Source organism: Puma concolor, chromosome A2, assembly GCF_028749965.1.
Source record: "Puma concolor isolate L17-30 chromosome A2, mPumCon1.1.hap2, whole genome shotgun sequence".
Lineage (NCBI taxonomy): Eukaryota > Metazoa > Chordata > Mammalia > Carnivora > Felidae > Puma > Puma concolor.
Genome location: NC_141668.1, coordinates 164,040,184 through 164,055,968, shown reverse-complemented (window position 1 = coordinate 164,055,968; position 15,785 = coordinate 164,040,184). Strand labels below are relative to the sequence as shown.

General features: G+C 55.9%; 1 protein-coding gene across 3 annotated transcripts in view; it reads left to right on the top strand.

Annotated features, from left to right (window-relative positions):
* The window catches only part of SLC44A2 (solute carrier family 44 member 2 (CTL2 blood group)), a 27,237-nt gene extending 11,452 nt beyond the window's left edge, over window positions 1–15,785 (top strand). Inside the window, exons 1-22 of one of the 3 annotated variants that reach the window (XM_086699097.1) lie at window positions 2,621–2,789; window positions 3,345–3,393; window positions 5,701–5,774; window positions 5,902–5,986; window positions 6,522–6,606; window positions 6,798–6,908; window positions 6,985–7,045; window positions 7,133–7,256; window positions 7,377–7,460; window positions 7,551–7,663; window positions 9,278–9,409; window positions 9,505–9,604; window positions 9,688–9,780; window positions 9,965–10,049; window positions 10,654–10,916; window positions 11,002–11,096; window positions 11,723–11,826; window positions 11,954–12,027; window positions 12,117–12,187; window positions 12,365–12,453; window positions 13,532–13,616; window positions 14,055–14,417. In XM_086699097.1, coding sequence (XP_086555223.1) covers window positions 2,753–2,789; window positions 3,345–3,393; window positions 5,701–5,774; window positions 5,902–5,986; window positions 6,522–6,606; window positions 6,798–6,908; window positions 6,985–7,045; window positions 7,133–7,256; window positions 7,377–7,460; window positions 7,551–7,663; window positions 9,278–9,409; window positions 9,505–9,604; window positions 9,688–9,780; window positions 9,965–10,049; window positions 10,654–10,916; window positions 11,002–11,096; window positions 11,723–11,826; window positions 11,954–12,027; window positions 12,117–12,187; window positions 12,365–12,453; window positions 13,532–13,616; window positions 14,055–14,176 — 2,136 coding nt within the window. In that variant the 5' untranslated portion in view covers window positions 2,621–2,752 and the 3' untranslated portion in view covers window positions 14,177–14,417. Of the gene's footprint in view, window positions 1–2,620; window positions 2,790–3,344; window positions 3,394–5,700; window positions 5,775–5,901; window positions 5,987–6,521; window positions 6,607–6,797; window positions 6,909–6,984; window positions 7,046–7,132; window positions 7,257–7,376; window positions 7,461–7,550; window positions 7,664–9,277; window positions 9,410–9,504; window positions 9,605–9,687; window positions 9,781–9,964; window positions 10,050–10,653; window positions 10,917–11,001; window positions 11,097–11,722; window positions 11,827–11,953; window positions 12,028–12,116; window positions 12,188–12,364; window positions 12,454–13,531; window positions 13,617–14,054; window positions 14,418–14,459 lie in introns of those variants that run through there. The other 2 variants (XM_086699099.1, XM_086699098.1) reach the window with 2 other exon arrangements.

The window sequence follows — 15,785 nt, the reverse complement described above, 5'->3', positions numbered from 1 at the left end:
AAGGGAGCAGACAATAAACAAGCAATATGTAAATGTGCGACGTGCCAAGTAGTGATAAAAAACAAAATAAAACAGGGTGATGGGACAGAGGGAAAAGGGATGCTGTTTTGGATAGGATGGTCAGAGAAAGCCTCTCTGAGGAGGGGATGACTGAGCAGAGGCCTGCGTGAAGTAGAGCCACATGGACATCTCTGGGAAGAGATTTCTAGGCGGAGGGAACAGCCAGTGCAAAGGTCCTGAGATGAGACCATGCCTGGTGAGTTTGTGTATAGCTAGTGAGGCCAGGGAGGCTGAAACAAACAAGTGAAGGGGAGAGAACAAGGAGGCGGGGCTGAGCACAGAGGGCCTTTTAGATGATGGTGAAGAGTTGGGGTTTTCCTCCGAGTGAGGCAGGAGCCATGGAAGGTTCTGGACAGAGAGAGAGACATACCCTGACTCAGATGTTCACAGACTCCTCTGGTTGCTATGGGCGGAACAGACAGGAGGGTGAGGGGAAGGCTGGGAGCTGGGAGAGTTGGGTGGAGATGCCTGCACTGGTGACAAGGGTGGGGGTAAGAAGTGGTTGGATTCTGAAGATTCTGATGGCAGAGCTGGTGTGAAGGAAAGAGAGGCGTCCCAGGCTTCTGGTCTGAGCACTTGGGAAGATGAAGCTGCCTTTTCTGAGCCGGGGCTGGTCGGGGACCATCAGGGGCTTGGGTGTGACTATGCTGAGTGTGAGACGCCCGTGAGACCCCCAAGAGACAGGTGTCACCGGGGTGTGCAGTTCAGGGGACCGACATTTGGGAATCATCAGGGTGGAGCTGGTGGTTGAAGTCCTGAGTCTGCAGGAGTGTCCCCAAGGGACCAAGCATAGCTGGGAAGAGGCTGGAGCCTTTTTTTGTCCACTGCTTGGACTGGGTGGGTGGGACCAGCCAGCCTTGGGGTTGGCAGGAACCACAGGAACCACAGCATTTCTCTGGGAGGCCTGGTCACCCTAGGGCATGGCTTGGAGCCTTGAACCTCTCCTGTTTGCTGAAGCCTGTGGGCCAGGGGTCAGGTGGGGCTTCCACAGCTGGAGGCCCCTGGGGGGAAGGTACATTCCTTTAGGGACAAGCTGAGTTAGTGACCAGAGCCCTGCCAGGGAATGCTTGGCTCTGAGGTAGCAGCTACAATTATCGAGCACCAACTGCATATGACCACACTATATAACCCCGTTGCTGACTGTATGCCTCATACTGAATGTGTGTTCCTGCTAATCTACTGCACCAAACGTATAATCCACTATACTGTAAAGTGTACAGCTGGCCTCAAAGAGAGCTCTTGGGCAGGGCGGGGGGGCGGGTACAGAGAGAACAGGCACATGACTGAGGGAGTATACAGTTGGCTTGGGGAGTGGATGGTTGGTGTGGGGGTGTATAATATAGCCAGCTGACTGTACACCCCATACTGGCTGCACAACCCTTTGCTGACTATATTCCTTGCACCAGCTGTATACCCCCACCCCTGCTGTGTACCCCACACTGATCAAATACCCCCATGGCAACTGTATACCTCTTTGTTGGCTGTATGCTTCCACACCAACTGTATAACGCCAGGCTGTATGCCCCCTACTGGCGGTCCCTCCATACCTACTGTATACCTCCACATCAGTTAAACACCCTTACGCTAACTGTAGAACGTCCATGCCAACTGTATACCTCCTGGTATCCTGTGATTGGTCTTTGACCGGTTTTGGTTTTATACTTTCAGCCCCAATTCACAGTTGAGGCTGCTCAGGGCAGGCAAGATACTGGCTGAACTGCCCTGCGGCTTGGACGGGACAGAAGGAGCATTTGAATCTAGGGCCATGAGGTTAGAAGGGGAGCTTCACAAGAACAGACGCACAAGACTGGGCTCCCATTTGCTATTGTATATACTCAGCGCCCAGCCCTGGGCCTGCACCCAGTAGGCGCTGAATAAATACTTGTTCTACCGAACACTGGCTTCAGGATTCACAGTCGGGATGTGCGCTGGGATGGTGAGCTCAGGTGTATAGCCCTGGGGGCCACAAAGGGCAGTGCCAGGCAGGGATGTGGCATCTGGGCTGCAGGTCCCATTTTGCCAGTCTTCAGAAGACCGGCGATATGGATTTTTATATGGAGTTTCCCAAACGTTTAACTGTTGGCATTTCTTTCTTTTTTTTTTTTTTTTTTTCTTTTTTTATGCAGACCAAAATAAAAACTGGTTTGAGAATTTTCAGCTCAAATACTCTATATTTGGGAGTTTGGGTGCAGCCATCTGCCTGCTTTGCGGCGCGTATCTCGAGTTACCTCCCTACGCCTCAGTTTCCGTACCTGGAGAATGGGGCAATCTCAGGAGCCCTTCCAGGGTTGAGAGGTGTTCCAGGCGGCGGCGTCCGGTTGGGACGCGGGGGGCGCGCCGAGGCCGCTGGGTGAAGCCAGAGTCCCCCGGGTGGAGGCTGGGCAGGAGGGGGAGCGGCGGGGGGGGGGGGGGCGGAGTGGGCTAAATCGGGGGTGGCGGGTGAGTGGCGGGAGCAGCTGCGGCCCCGCCCGGGCCTCTCCCCCCTCCCTCCGTCCGTCGGCCAGTCCGTCCCGAGGCAACTGCTCCGCTAGGGCCGGTCAGACCGGTTTGGGCCGCCCCGCCTGGCTCTCTGCTGGGAGGAGCCGCCGCCAGTGGGTCCATCGGTCCCGCCTTCGGGACGCCCGCGCGTCCGGACCCAGTGCCGAGGGGGCTCGGAGCAGGCGGGCGGCGCCGGTGCTGGGCGCCCGCGGGGATGGGGGGCGAGCGGCCGCATTACTACGGGAAGCACGGTAGGCAGCGCCCCTCTTGCGCACCCGGGCCTGGCCTGTTGGAGGGGGCAGCGGGAGGACCCCGCGGGGAGCAAGAGTGGGGAGCAGACGTGCCGATCTCTGCCTGTAGCGCCTCATGCTCACGTGCCTGCACCCCTCGCCCTGTTCCTGCCCGGAAGCTGCCTCTCAGAGGTCCCTCCAGCCCCCCTCACCTGAAGAGCCTGTCTTCGTAGCCCCCTCCCCGGTACTCCTGCCGGAACCTTCTCCAGATCCCACCTTGGACCCTCCCCTCCCTACCTGGCTCCCAACACCCTAGTCCAGCGCCCTCCCCAATGGGTACCCTCCAGGGGATAACTCGGGGCTGTTCTCGGTGGGCGACTGCTCCCCCTGCCTTGGCCTGCCGGCACTGGGGGCTCGGGCGTGGTCGCCTGGAAGTGGGGTGAGGCAGAAAAAACTCGCTGGCTCTCTGGAAGTTACTCTTCCCTGGGCCAGAGGGTACCCCTAGGGGCTTCTCCGGGGGGGGGGGGGGCTCCCATCCCCTTCTTGGTCACCCTGCTCAATCTTCCTCATTTTCAGGAACACCACAGAAGTATGACCCTACCTTCAAAGGACCCATTTACCACAGGTAAGGGCTCTGGGTTCCTGGGAGGGGTGGGGTCTCTGCTGGAATTGCCTCTACCCATTTCTTTACTCCACCCCCCCACCTGCTCTCCAACAAACTGGTGATAGATATTTGCAACTTGACAATTAAAGAACTAATTTCCTTAATATACAAGGAGTCTTTACAAATGCATTTTTAAGCTCAGGCAAAATACTGGAAGAGATAATTTCTAGAACAAGAAATACCATAGGCAGTGAAGTTATGGGAAGGTACTCAAACTCACTGATAGGTAAAGGAATGGATAAAACAATAACCAAATAGAATTTCGCCACCATGGATTAGCAAAGATGAAAAAGATTGGCACTTAGGCTGTTCTGAATCTAACCCGCACAGTGTCTTCTTGGAGGGAATTCGGAAATACGAATTTTTAAATGTGCAGCTCTAAGGGCGCCTGGGTGGCTCAGTCCGGCAAGGTTCTGACTTCCGCTCAGGTCATGATCTCACGGTCCGTGAGTTCGAGCCCAGCGTCAGGCTCTGTGCTGACAGCTGGGAGCCTGGAGCCTGCTTCTGATTCTGTGTCTCTCCATCTCTTGGCCCCTCCCCTGCTCATGCTCTGTGTCTCTCTGTCTCTCAATAATAAATAAATGTTAAAAAAAATTTTTTTAATAAAAAAAAGTAATAATTGTGCAGCTCTTTGTTCCAAAGAGTAAAATTCTAGGGAAAAAAAATTCCCCATCAACCTTGTACACCTGGACAAAAAGGGATGATGTAGCTGCTTTTTTTGAAAATGACAAGACCCAGCAATCTGAATGTGCATCTTTGGGAACTGGAACTAGTTGATAAGTTACAGTGGATCTTTGGGTCCTACTGTTCCGCAACTGTTAAAACGTACAAAAACCCGTGTAAGTGGTGACGTGGATCACTGACAAAATATTAAGTGAAAAACAGCAAGACACAGGACAGTGGGTGTATCACAGTCACTTGAGTTAACAACAACAAAAAATGGTTTTTGAACATTTGTATCCAATAAATAACCCAAAAGACTCAGGAGAGGGGCACCTGGCTGGCTCAGTCAGAAGAGCATGTGATTCTCGATCTCAGGGTCTGGAGTTCCAGCCCCACGTTGGGTGTAAAGATTACTAAAAAAGTAAATAAATAAATTGAAAATAAGAAAAATCATTAACAAAGTTTACTTACAGGGAGAGGGGCTATGTGGGTGACTTATTTTTTTCATTGCATGCATTCCTGCATAATTTAGTGTTTATTTATATTTGAGAGAGAGAGAGAGAGACAGCGTGTGAGCGGGGGAGGGGCAGAGAGAGACAGAGACATCATTGGAAGCAGGCTCCAGGCTCTGAGCTGTCAGCACAGATCCTGACCCGGGTCTGGGACTCATGAGCCATGAGATCATGACCTGAGCCGAAGTCAGACACTTAACCGACTGAGCCACCCAGGCGCCCCAAAATAGTTTACATTTTAAAAAACATTATTGGGGGGGCGCCTGGGTGGCGCAGTCGGTTAAGCGTCCGACTTCAGCCAGGTCACGATCTCACCGTCTGTGAGTTCGAGCCCCGCGTCGGGCTCTGGGCTGATGGCTCAGAGCCTGGAGCCTGTTTCCGATTCTGTGTCTCCCTCTCTCTCTGCCCCTCCCCCGTTCATGCTCTGTCTCTCTCTGTCCCAAAAATAAATAAACGTTGAAAAAAAAAAATTTAAAAAAAAAAAAAAAACATTATTGGGGCACCTGGGTGGCGCAGTCGGTTAAGCGTCCGACTTCAGCCAGGTCACGATCTCGCGGTCCGTGAGTTCGAGCCCCGCGTCGGGCTCTGGGCTGATGGCTCGGAGCCTGGAGCCTGTTTCCGATTCTGTGTCTCCCTCTCTCTCTGCCCCTCCCCCGTTCATGCTCTGTCTCTCTCTGTCCCAAAAATAAATAAACAACGTTGAAAAAAAAAATTTAAAAAACATTACTGCCAATTGCTATTAGAGGTGTGGGGACATGGGCACTCTGAATCAGAAGAGAGCTGAACACTGTGGCCAACCGCTTCAAAAACAGTGTAGCATTAGGTATCAAAATGTAAGGGTGCCGGGCTGTCTGGGTAGAGCATGGGACTCCTGATTTTGGGATGTGAGTTCCAGCTCCTTGTTGGGCGTAGAGGTTGCTTTAAAAAAAAAAAAAAAAAAAAAAAAAAAAAAAGGCGAAATGTACATGCTCTTTGGTACAGCATTCACACCAGTAAGGAATGCGTGGATGTGCGTTATGTGTTCCAGGCAGCATAGGGTCCATGATACACAGTCCCCAAGGTTCCCACCCAGATGCTGTTCTTTGTTCCCCAGGGGCTGCACAGACATCATTTGCTGTGTGTTCCTCCTCCTGGCCATTGTGGGCTATGTGGCCGTAGGCATCATAGGTGAGTGGAGGAGGGCACAGGGTTGGGGTTCCAAGGTGGGGGGGCGGGCAAGCCACAGCCTCTAGGGCAGGAATGGGGATGATGCTCAGGGATGGCCGTGCCTCAGTGTCCCTGGATCCCTCCACAGCCTGGACCCATGGGGACCCTCGAAAGGTGATCTACCCCACCGATAGCCGAGGCGAGTTCTGCGGGCAGAAGGGCACAAAAAATGCGTGAGTGTGGTTCCTTGGGGCCTGGTGGGACTGGGGATGCATGGGCGGGAAGGCTTCATGAGCACGGGGGAGAAGGTTCTAGGCTTCCCCCACCTCCATCCATCCATTAGTTTAGTCAACAAGTATTTCTAAAGCTCCCACTTTCTCCAGCTACTATTCTAGGCCTGGAGGACACAGCACTAAGTGAGACATTAAGAGTCTTGTGTGGTCGCTCACACTTTAGGCGAGGGACAGAGAGGAGACAGTCCTGGATCTGGTGTCACATGGTGATGAACAGATGAGCCAAAAGCGAGTTCAGTCCAGGCTGTGCCACTCCCTGGCTGTGTCACCCAGGGCGAGTGTCTCAACCTCTCTGGGCCTCATTTTCCTCAGCTCTGAAATGGGGACGATAACAGGCTGTTGTGATGGTTAGATGGGCCAAAAGGCAGAGCTTAGAACGGCGCCTGGTGTGGAGTGGCCGCTGCTAAGGTTGTGGTTTTCATGAGGCATTTTATATGCCATCGTGACAGTTTCCATCTCCCTTCCCCAACCCCAGGAACAAACCCTACCTGTTTTATTTCAACATTGTGAAGTGTGCCAGCCCCCTGGTCCTACTGGAATTCCAGTGCCCCACCCCCCAGGTAATGTGGCCTCTCCCCATCTTCTTTGCTGTCCCTGCTTTCTGTCACCGGAGCCTCTTCTCCCTATAGCGACAGCTTCTCTCTCTCAGCCCCTTCTTTTCTCTGGTAAATGGGAAGTGGGACCTCTGTCCTGAGTGGGGATCGGGTGTCTGTCTTGATCCCACCCAACCCCTGCCTCCTGCCCCCCCAAGATCTGCGTGGAGAAATGTCCCGACCGTTACCTCACCTACCTGAACGCTCACAGATCCCAGGACTTTGAATACTACAAGCAGTTCTGCGTGCCTGGCTTCCAGGGCAACAAGGTGAGGGGAGCCCAGGTGGGGGCAGGGGGCAGAGTGCTGGCCTGGGGCTTTAACCGCCCCCCCCCCTTCTTGTCAGGGTGTGGCTGAAGTGCTTCGGGATGGCGACTGCCCTGCTGTCCTCATCCCCAGCAAGCCCTGTGAGTCTGGGGTTCCATAAGCTTGGGTGGGCCTGGGAGAGGTTCCGGGGGCTCAGCCTGACTGGTCCCTTTCCCTGCTCCATGCAGTGGCCCGGCGATGCTTCCCAGCCATCCACGCCCACAAGGGGGTCCTCATGGTGGGCAACGAGACAACCTATGAGGACGGGCACGGCTCTCGAAAAAACATCACAGAGCTGGTGGAGGGCGCCAAGTGAGGACCGCCGCCGCCCATCACAGCGGTGTCCCCCTTTCCCGGGTGGGACGGGGCATCCCCTGGGGCTGGCCCGATCAGGGAGGGGCTCTGACACCAGCCTTGTTTGCCCTTCCCCAGAAAGGCCAATGGGGTCCTGGAGGCGCGGCAGCTGGCCATGCGGATATTTGAAGATTACACAGTTTCCTGGTACTGGATCGTCATGTAAGTCGGGAGGGAAGGTGGCCCTTCCTGTCTGTGTGTCCTGGGGCTGGTGAGACGATCGCTGTGCTCATGCCCCCATTTTATCCCCAGAGGCCTGGTCATCGCCATGGTGATGAGCCTCCTGTTCATTGTCCTCCTCCGCTTCCTGGCTGGCATTATGGTCTGGGTGATGATCATCATGGTGATTCTGGTGCTGGGCTACGGTGCGTCCCCCCTCCCGGCACCCTCCCCACCCCCCAGTCTGCAAAATGCCTGTACCCTTTGACCCGACAGTGGCCGGCAAGAATCTTGTCCTGAGCCGTGAGACATTCTCCATTCTTCTACTTGGTGTGTTTGTGAAGATGTTCATCTCGGTGTTGTTTATGGGAGCAGGCGCTTGGAAACAACCTCAGTGTTTATCGATGGGGGGATGGGTTAACTCGTAGCCTTCCAGGCTGGGACCTGGAGCTGTATTTTATCTACATCAAAAAGCATTCTCAAGCAGACTACTTAACACAGTGATTAAAGATGCGAGCTCTGGCACCAGACAGCTGGGCATTAAATTCTGGCCTTGCCAATTCCTTCCTCCGTGACCGTGGGCAAGTGACTCACCCTCCCCGTGCCTCAATTTCTTCCTCTATAAAGTGAGGATAATTAGTATTTACTAGTTAGGAGGCTTAATGAGAAAAAGTGTTCAGATGAGATGGGGGGGGTGGGGGGGCTGCAGATTTCAGGCCCGTGGAACCCAGAGGTCATGCTCAGAATTCAGTGGTTTGTATTTTGATTATTTAGACAAACTTTCCAGGGGAAAGATGCCTGATAGGCAATCCAGTGTGAGGATACAGATATTAAAACACTCACGTTAATCACTGGTTTCTGGCTGGGTGCTGGCATCTTAGGCAAATTTTTTTTTTAAATTTTTTGAATTTGTTTTTGAGACAGAGAGAGACACAGCATGAGCAGGGGAGGGGCAGAGAGAGAGGGAGACACAGAATCCGAAACAGGCTCCAGGCTCCGAGCTGTCAGTACAGAGCCCGACACGGGGCTCGAACTCACAGACCGTGAGATCATGACCTGGCCCGAAGTTGGACGCTTAACCTAGTCACCCAGGCGCCCCCATTTTTTTTTTTTTTTTTACTTTATCTGGATTTTACGATTTTATTCTTCAAAGAGCAAAGGGGAACATTAAAAGTCCCTAATACGGCCCCACTGAATGTTAACACCCATATCCTTCCTCCCCACCCACGAATCATTGTTATAAGGTGGCAAGGAAAACCTCAAGTCACACAGCAGCCTGATACCTATTCAGTCACTCACTCGTTCCTACAGGCATGCGTGCGTCAAACACGTATTGAGCGCCTATGTGTCCTAGGAAGTTTTCTAGGTCCTGGGGGATGCGGGGAAAGATGGACCAGAAATAATAAACCAGCTGTGTGCAACTCTTGATCTCGGAGTCGTGAGTTTGAGCTCCAGGTTGGGTGTAGAGATTACATAAAAATATAATCTTAAAAAAGAATAATACTAATAAACTAGAAAACCCTCTAGCAGGTCCAAGCAGAGAGAGGGGATAAGAAGTCGAGTGTGAGGGTGTGTGATTTGAAACAGGAGAAGGGGTCTGGGAAGGTCTCGTTGGAAGGTGCCATTGGAATAGAGACAAGGAGGGTGTGAGGAGTCTGGTACCAGGCAGTGGGCATAGCAAGTGCAAAGGCTCTGAGGCAGGAGCAAGCACTGGCAGCCTCTGTCCGCTCTGGTTTCTGCTTCTGCTAAATGGGGGTGTTTCCCCCTGCTTTGCAACGTCGGGGGAGCATTCCGTGGGCTGAGGTCGGTCCCCTGTGCAGGAATATTTCACTGCTACATGGAGTACACGCGACTGCGTGGCGAGGCCGGCTCCGACATCTCCCTGGTGGACCTCGGCTTCCAGACAGACCTCCGCGTGTACCTGCACTTGCGGCAGACCTGGATGGCCTTCAGTGAGTCCCAGCCCCCCCATCCTGCCCTCCGGTGAGGCCTGGGAGGGAGCGGGGACAGGCAGCTGGCAGCCTCTGCTACCCTCTGCCTCCCGCAGTGATCATTCTGAGCATCCTTGAGGCTGTTATCATCTTACTGCTCATCTTTCTGCGGAAGAGAATTCTCATCGCCATCGCACTCATCAAAGAAGCCAGCAGGTGGGTGCCAGGGTGCCCGGGGTTGGGCTGGGGTTTGCCCCGGGGCTGCTGGGGCCCTGATGCCTGTGTCTGCTCCTCCCCAGGGCGGTGGGATACGTGATGTGCTCTCTGCTCTACCCACTGGTCACCTTCCTCCTGCTGTGTCTTTGCATCGCCTACTGGGCCAGCACTGCTGTGTATCCACCGTCAGACCCGGATCCCTGACCCCCCCGGGGTGGGGCGGGTGGCTAAGGGCCAAACTTGCCTGGAAGTGACCTGCAGCTTGGGGGCAGGGCCGGAACCTGGTGGCAGGGGGTGGGGGGAATGGAGCCTTTCTGGGGTCCCTAGTCCCACATGTTGGGTTCCTTAATGAACCTCCAGCTTCCTGTCCACTTCCAACGAAGCTGTCTATAAGATCTTTGATGACGGCACCTGCCAAGTTGCCGGGAAAACCTGCAACCCTGAGGTGGGGGTCGGCTATTTCCCCAGCAGCCCACAGGCTATCTGAAACCTGCCATCTCTCCGCTTGGGGACCATTCAGCAAACATTCAGTGCCTGCTGTATGCCCTGTGCTGGATGTGGGGAGCTTGGAGGGGAAGAGCTCCAACTGGGCAGCCCCACCCCACCCTGAATGCTGGGCCACACCCACCTTTCTCCCCTTGACTTCATTTCCTGCCCCACACCCCGCCCTTAATCCAATGATAGCCAGTTCTTGTTTCTAGAACCCCTTCCTTGCCTTTCATAAGCCCCTGTCCTGACCCCTGTGGTCCTCATACTGATCTCTACCACTCTTGTCCTGTCCACGTGACCACTCAACGGATGCATGACCCCACTCTGATCCCCAGGATAGGTTATCCTGCCTCATCGACACCTGTGGAGTCAACAATCCCGTCTTGCTTCTAGAACCCCTATTAAAAGCCCCTATACGGAACTCCCAATCCCTTGGCTTAACTCTGACTCCCATGACTCCTGTCCCACTCCATGAGCTACCTGACCCGGGCCTGATGCCCAGAACCCCCTCTGAGCCCCTGTCCCCTATGTTGTGACCCGGCTCCCCATCCTTCCCGCAGACCTTCGCCTCCTCCAATGAATCTCGCCTGTGCCCCGGTGCCCACTGCCAGTTCGCCTTCTATGGTGGTGAATCCGGCTACCACCGGGCCCTGCTGGGCCTGCAGATTTTCAATGCCTTCATGTTCTTCTGGCTGGCCAACTTCGTGCTGGCCCTGGGCCAGGTCACGCTGGCTGGGGCCTTCGCCTCCTACTACTGGGCCCTGCACAAGCCAGACGACCTGCCTGCCTTCCCACTCTTCTCTGCCTTCGGCCGGGCGCTCAGGTGGGACGCTGGGTGGTCTGGGGCCGGGGGCGAGATGGGCTGGAGGAGCCTTGGCCTGGCCGCTGACCACCCCCTTGGCCCTCAGGTACCACACAGGCTCCCTGGCCTTTGGCGCCCTCATTCTGGCCATTGTGCAGATCATCCGAGTGATGCTCGAATATTTGGATCAGCGCCTCAAAGGTGCGGCCCACCAGTGGCTCACGATGGCCAGTGGGAGGTGGGGCTGGGGGGCGGGGTTAAGCCAATGGGACTGTGATTGGTTTCTGCTTGTAGGGAGCTTGATGAGTTCCTAAGGTGGAAGAATGGCTGAGGGAGTCCAGTGGGTGGAGTTCTTAACCCTGGGGTAGCGGATGTGGGACCAGGAGGCCTGGGGCACCATTGGTTCCTGAAGAGACTAGGATTTGTGTGTGAGGAGAAGAGCGGGGCTAAGGCTTATTTTTTGTTTTTTGCTGCGGTGGAGCTTGGATTGGTTATTCTTTGGGGTGGGGCCAAGGAGGCGGCAAGGATTGGCTTCTGCTTGGGAGGCGGGGCTGGGGCAGGTGTGTGGTTTGTGATTGGTCCCTATCCTAGAAGCTGGGTTGAAAGGCTTCAAGATTGGGCCCCTCGTAGGGGTCCGAGCCCCTGGCCCGGTTGGTTCTTACTTGGGTGAGGGCCAGGCCCCCCGAGGGTTCTGGATCAAGTTTCCTTTCCCTGTCTCTTTGAGAAGGCAGGCTCCGGAAATCTGGATTGTATGCATGTTATGAGTGTGGAGGGTGGTCCCTACCGGGGGTCTCCCCTCACCTCTGCGTCCTTCTCTTCTCTCTTAGCTGCAGAGAACAGGTTTGCCAAGTTCCTCATGACCTGTCTGAAATGCTGCTTCTGGTGCCTGGAGAAGTTCATCAGATTCCTCAACAGGAATGCCTACATCATGGTGAGTAGACCTGGGACCCCGAACCAACCCGCCAACTCCTGCCGGGTGAGAGCAGCCCTCGTTCCCAGCCGGTGGGCCTGATCCCTCCTCCTCCTCCTCCTCCTCCTCCTCCTCCTTCTCCTTCCAGATTGCCATCTACGGCACCAACTTCTGCACCTCGGCCAGGAATGCCTTCTTCCTGCTCATGAGAAACATCATCAGGTCAGGGAAAGCACCATCCTCTGGCTGCCTCCCTCCTCCCCCCGGTCCCTGAGCCCCTATTCATGCCTGCTCCTCACTGTCTCCTGCAGAGTGGCTGTCTTAGACAAGGTTACCGACTTCCTTTTCCTGTTGGGCAAACTTCTGATCGTGGGTAGTGTGGGTGAGTGCCGCTGGTCAGCCTACCGGGGGGGCTGTGGTTGGGGTGACTTGTGAAGTGCTGTCGGGCCCCACGTCTTCTTTTGTGACGCCTGCCATGGTGTCTGAGGTCTTCTTGGGGGGAGGGGCCGCTTCCTTTAGTCAGAACCCTCAACCATCTCCGTTACCTCCCTCTCTCCAGGGATCCTGGCATTCTTTTTCTTCACCCACCGTATCAGGATTGTGCAGGACACAGCACCGCCCCTCAACTATTACTGGGTCCCCATACTGGTACGGACCTTTGGGGACGGGTGGGGATCCAGGGAGAAGGAGGCGCTGGGGTCCTTCTGGTCTCTTTTAACTAGACAGATGTGGATGGAGGTCAGAGGTGGGGGATTGATTATGTATTCAGTCCCACAAACACGTAGTAAGTACCTACTGTGTGCCAGACACGGGGGGAGGAAGGGCTTCCCTCCAGGGGGCCTTCCAGTTCAGAGGCAAATAGACATCAGTCAGGAACGATACGGGTGGCTGCACGATTGCACACTGACTCGTGCCACCGGCGAGGCTTACGGGGAACCGTTAGAGCCTGTGCGGGAGGATTTGGGCAGGTCTGGGAGGCCCGGTGTCTTCACTGTGGAAGTGATGTCAGATCTAAGATCTGAAGGAGATAACAGGCCACATCCAGGCAGAGGGAACAAGTTCGGGGGCCGTGAGCTGGGACTGTGCCAGGAAATGAAGAAACCGGTGTGGGGGGAAGGAGGTGGAGATAGGGGCAGGGAGGTGATGGGGCCGTGGAAGTAATGTCATGCACCCTAAGAGCAGTGCAGGCCTTGGAGCTCAGTGACCTAGAATTTTATCTGACTCTCTATTTGCTCGTTCTAAGATGGTAACTTTGAGCAAGGTATTTAATCTCTCCATGGCCCGCTTCCTTAAAATCCATAAATGTTTATCAGATACCTGCCAAGGCCCTGTGAGCCTCCAAATTGCTGGGGGTGTAGCAGTAAGTGGGACAGATACAGTCTGATGGAGATGAGGGCGTTTTGTCTGTAGTACCCTAAACATGCATAAAATTGCAGCCAGGGTCTAGCTGTCAGAAGCAGCTTCGTAGAGGAAGTGGTATCTGAGGACTCCACGTTTGAGCTGGAAGCAGAAAGATAAGGAGGCCTTAGACTAGATTAAGTTGGGACACCAGCATGTGCAAAGGCCCTGGGGTTGAAGAGAGCAAGGAGTGAATGGCAGTACTTTGGATGTTACTCTAAGGAGGGCTTATCAGCAGGGAAATGACCTGATCCCAGCCTGGGAGGGTGTGGCGGGTGGGAGTTACCCTGGGAGCTGGGGTGGAAACATCTTGGCTCCCCTTGCCTAGACGGTGATCATCGGCTCCTACCTGATTGCCCATGGCTTCTTCAGTGTCTACGGCATGTGTGTGGACACGTTGTTCCTCTGCTTCTGTGAGTGACCCCTCACCCAAACCCTTGCCAGGCCCTGACTGCCTTCTCCCCTCTGGGCATAACATCTTCTGATGGGGCTATGCATCCGACGGCCAGGTGCCCCCAGCTTCCCCGGGCGTCCGAGGGCCCTGGCATGCCTTCTCGGCTTCCTCCCTGCGCTCGGAGCTGCTCCATCCCGTTGTGCCCTGGTCCGGCCTGCAGCTAGAACGCTCTGCCCCTGGGCCCTCGGCTTTGGGGTTTCTGGCTTCGTTGGGGGGGATCTGTGGCTGCTACTAACTTTGGTCTCTCCATCTGTCTGTTTTTTGTTTTGTTTTTTGTTTTTTCTCTTCTCTTCCTCTACTCCATGCCTGCTGGCTTCCCTGTTCTTCCCTGCCTCCCTCTTTCCCTCCCTTCCTGACCACCCCATTTTCCCCCTGCCGGTTCCTGGGGGGAGCCCAGGTGAGGACCTGGAAAGAAATGACGGCTCTCAGGAGCGACCCTACTTCATGTCGCCCGAGCTGAGAGACATCCTGTTGAAGGGGAGTGCGGAGGAGGGGAAGCGGGCAGAAGTCGAGGAGTAGAGAGGGAGGGAGGCGTGGGGGCCACACAGGCCTCCTCCTTTCCTCCCCGTAGACTGGGGGTGCATGCGGGACTTCCCCTGCCCGGGAGCGTGGGGAGCGTGTGTGTGTCCCGTTGCCGAGCCTTCCACGGCTCGCCCCTCTCCCGTCCCGGCGTGTCTTGCTTCCTAATCCTCTGAGGCTTCTCTGTGGCCCTCGTCCCGTCCCCCCCACCCCACCCCCGTCCCCGGAGGCCCCTGCCCGGGGGCTCCCCTCATGCCACGGTCTCTGGGGCCTCTCTCCGCAGTGGAGGACCTGGAGAGGAATGATGGCTCAGCCGAGAGGCCTTACTTCATGTCTCCCAACCTCAAGAGGCTCTTGAACAAGACCAACAAGAAGCTGGCGGAGTCCTAAAGGCCCCGCTCCCCAACGCCCCGCACACCTCTCCAGAAATCTCACACCGGGTGCTCGGCAGCTGGGCCAGAACCCTTGGCCCGCTGGGCTCACGTGAGGTCCTGTCACTGCCGCCCCCCCCCGCCCCGCCCCCACCTGTCCGGTCATCACTGGACCCCAGGGACCTGAAGGATTCGGGGCGTCTCCTCCCCTGTGCCGAGGGGCCTTCGGAGTTTTCCTGGCGGCGCCCCGAGACGGCACGAGTCACGCCAGCGCTCGCTGGCCTGGACGGGGAGAAGTCCGTTGAGGCCTCTGACGTCCGACCTGCAGTGGGGCCCGACCTCCGTGGGCCGCCGCCCGCTTCCTGTCGCCGCCTTCCAACGGGGCAGTGTCTGCGTCTGCGAGAGTGGTGGCCGAAGCGGGCTGCGGTTCCTCAGGCCCCCGTTCTCTCGTGTCTGCTCCGGCCAGGACCAAGCCCCTTCTCCGTGGCTGAACGGCTGACTCACAGGCTGCCACATGCGTTTCTTTCTTTCTTTTTTTTTTTTTTAACCTGGACGTGCATTAAAGGGTCTGTTAGCTTTTTCCTGTCTGTCTCAACGGCTGAGCCGGGGCCAGCTGAGGAGTGCCTTCTGTTGTCCCCTCCCCACCGAACGTGGCTGGGGTGGGAGTGGGGTGGCCAGGTGGGGGTGTCTCCTGGCGTGGGAGGCCACAGCAGGGGTGTCACGGAAGGAGAGGGAGCTAGTCTGTTGGGGGAGGGCAGCTGGGAGCAGACCCGGTGCAGGAGGGAGGAGGCCGCTAATGGCTGTTTGATGGGAGCCTGCTGGCTGGCTGGCTGGAGGAGTTGGGCCCGATTTCCCCCCATCTCCTGCCAGTTACTGACACAGCTCTCTTTGTAAGAGAGAGAGAACCTGAATCCCCCAAGGGGCGATTTCAGGGGAAGGGGTGGGTGGGGGCAGATGCCGTGAGCAAACCGGGCCGCCTCTGCCCAGGCACCTCGCCTTGAGGATTCTTTTGCCAAATTTGTGGAACTCCACGGACCTGGTCTCCTGGTTCCCCCTTCGCCACGTCCCAGGCCCCTGACTTCATCAGCACCGTGCTAGGGTCCGGAAGAGGGAGAAACCCAGGCCTGGGGTCCCAGTCTCTTGTGTCTGCCCGCCATCCCTCAGGCCCCCTCGTTCTGTCTGCACACTTTGCGTGTTAACTGCATTCCAACCACTAATAAAGTGCCTATTGTACAGAG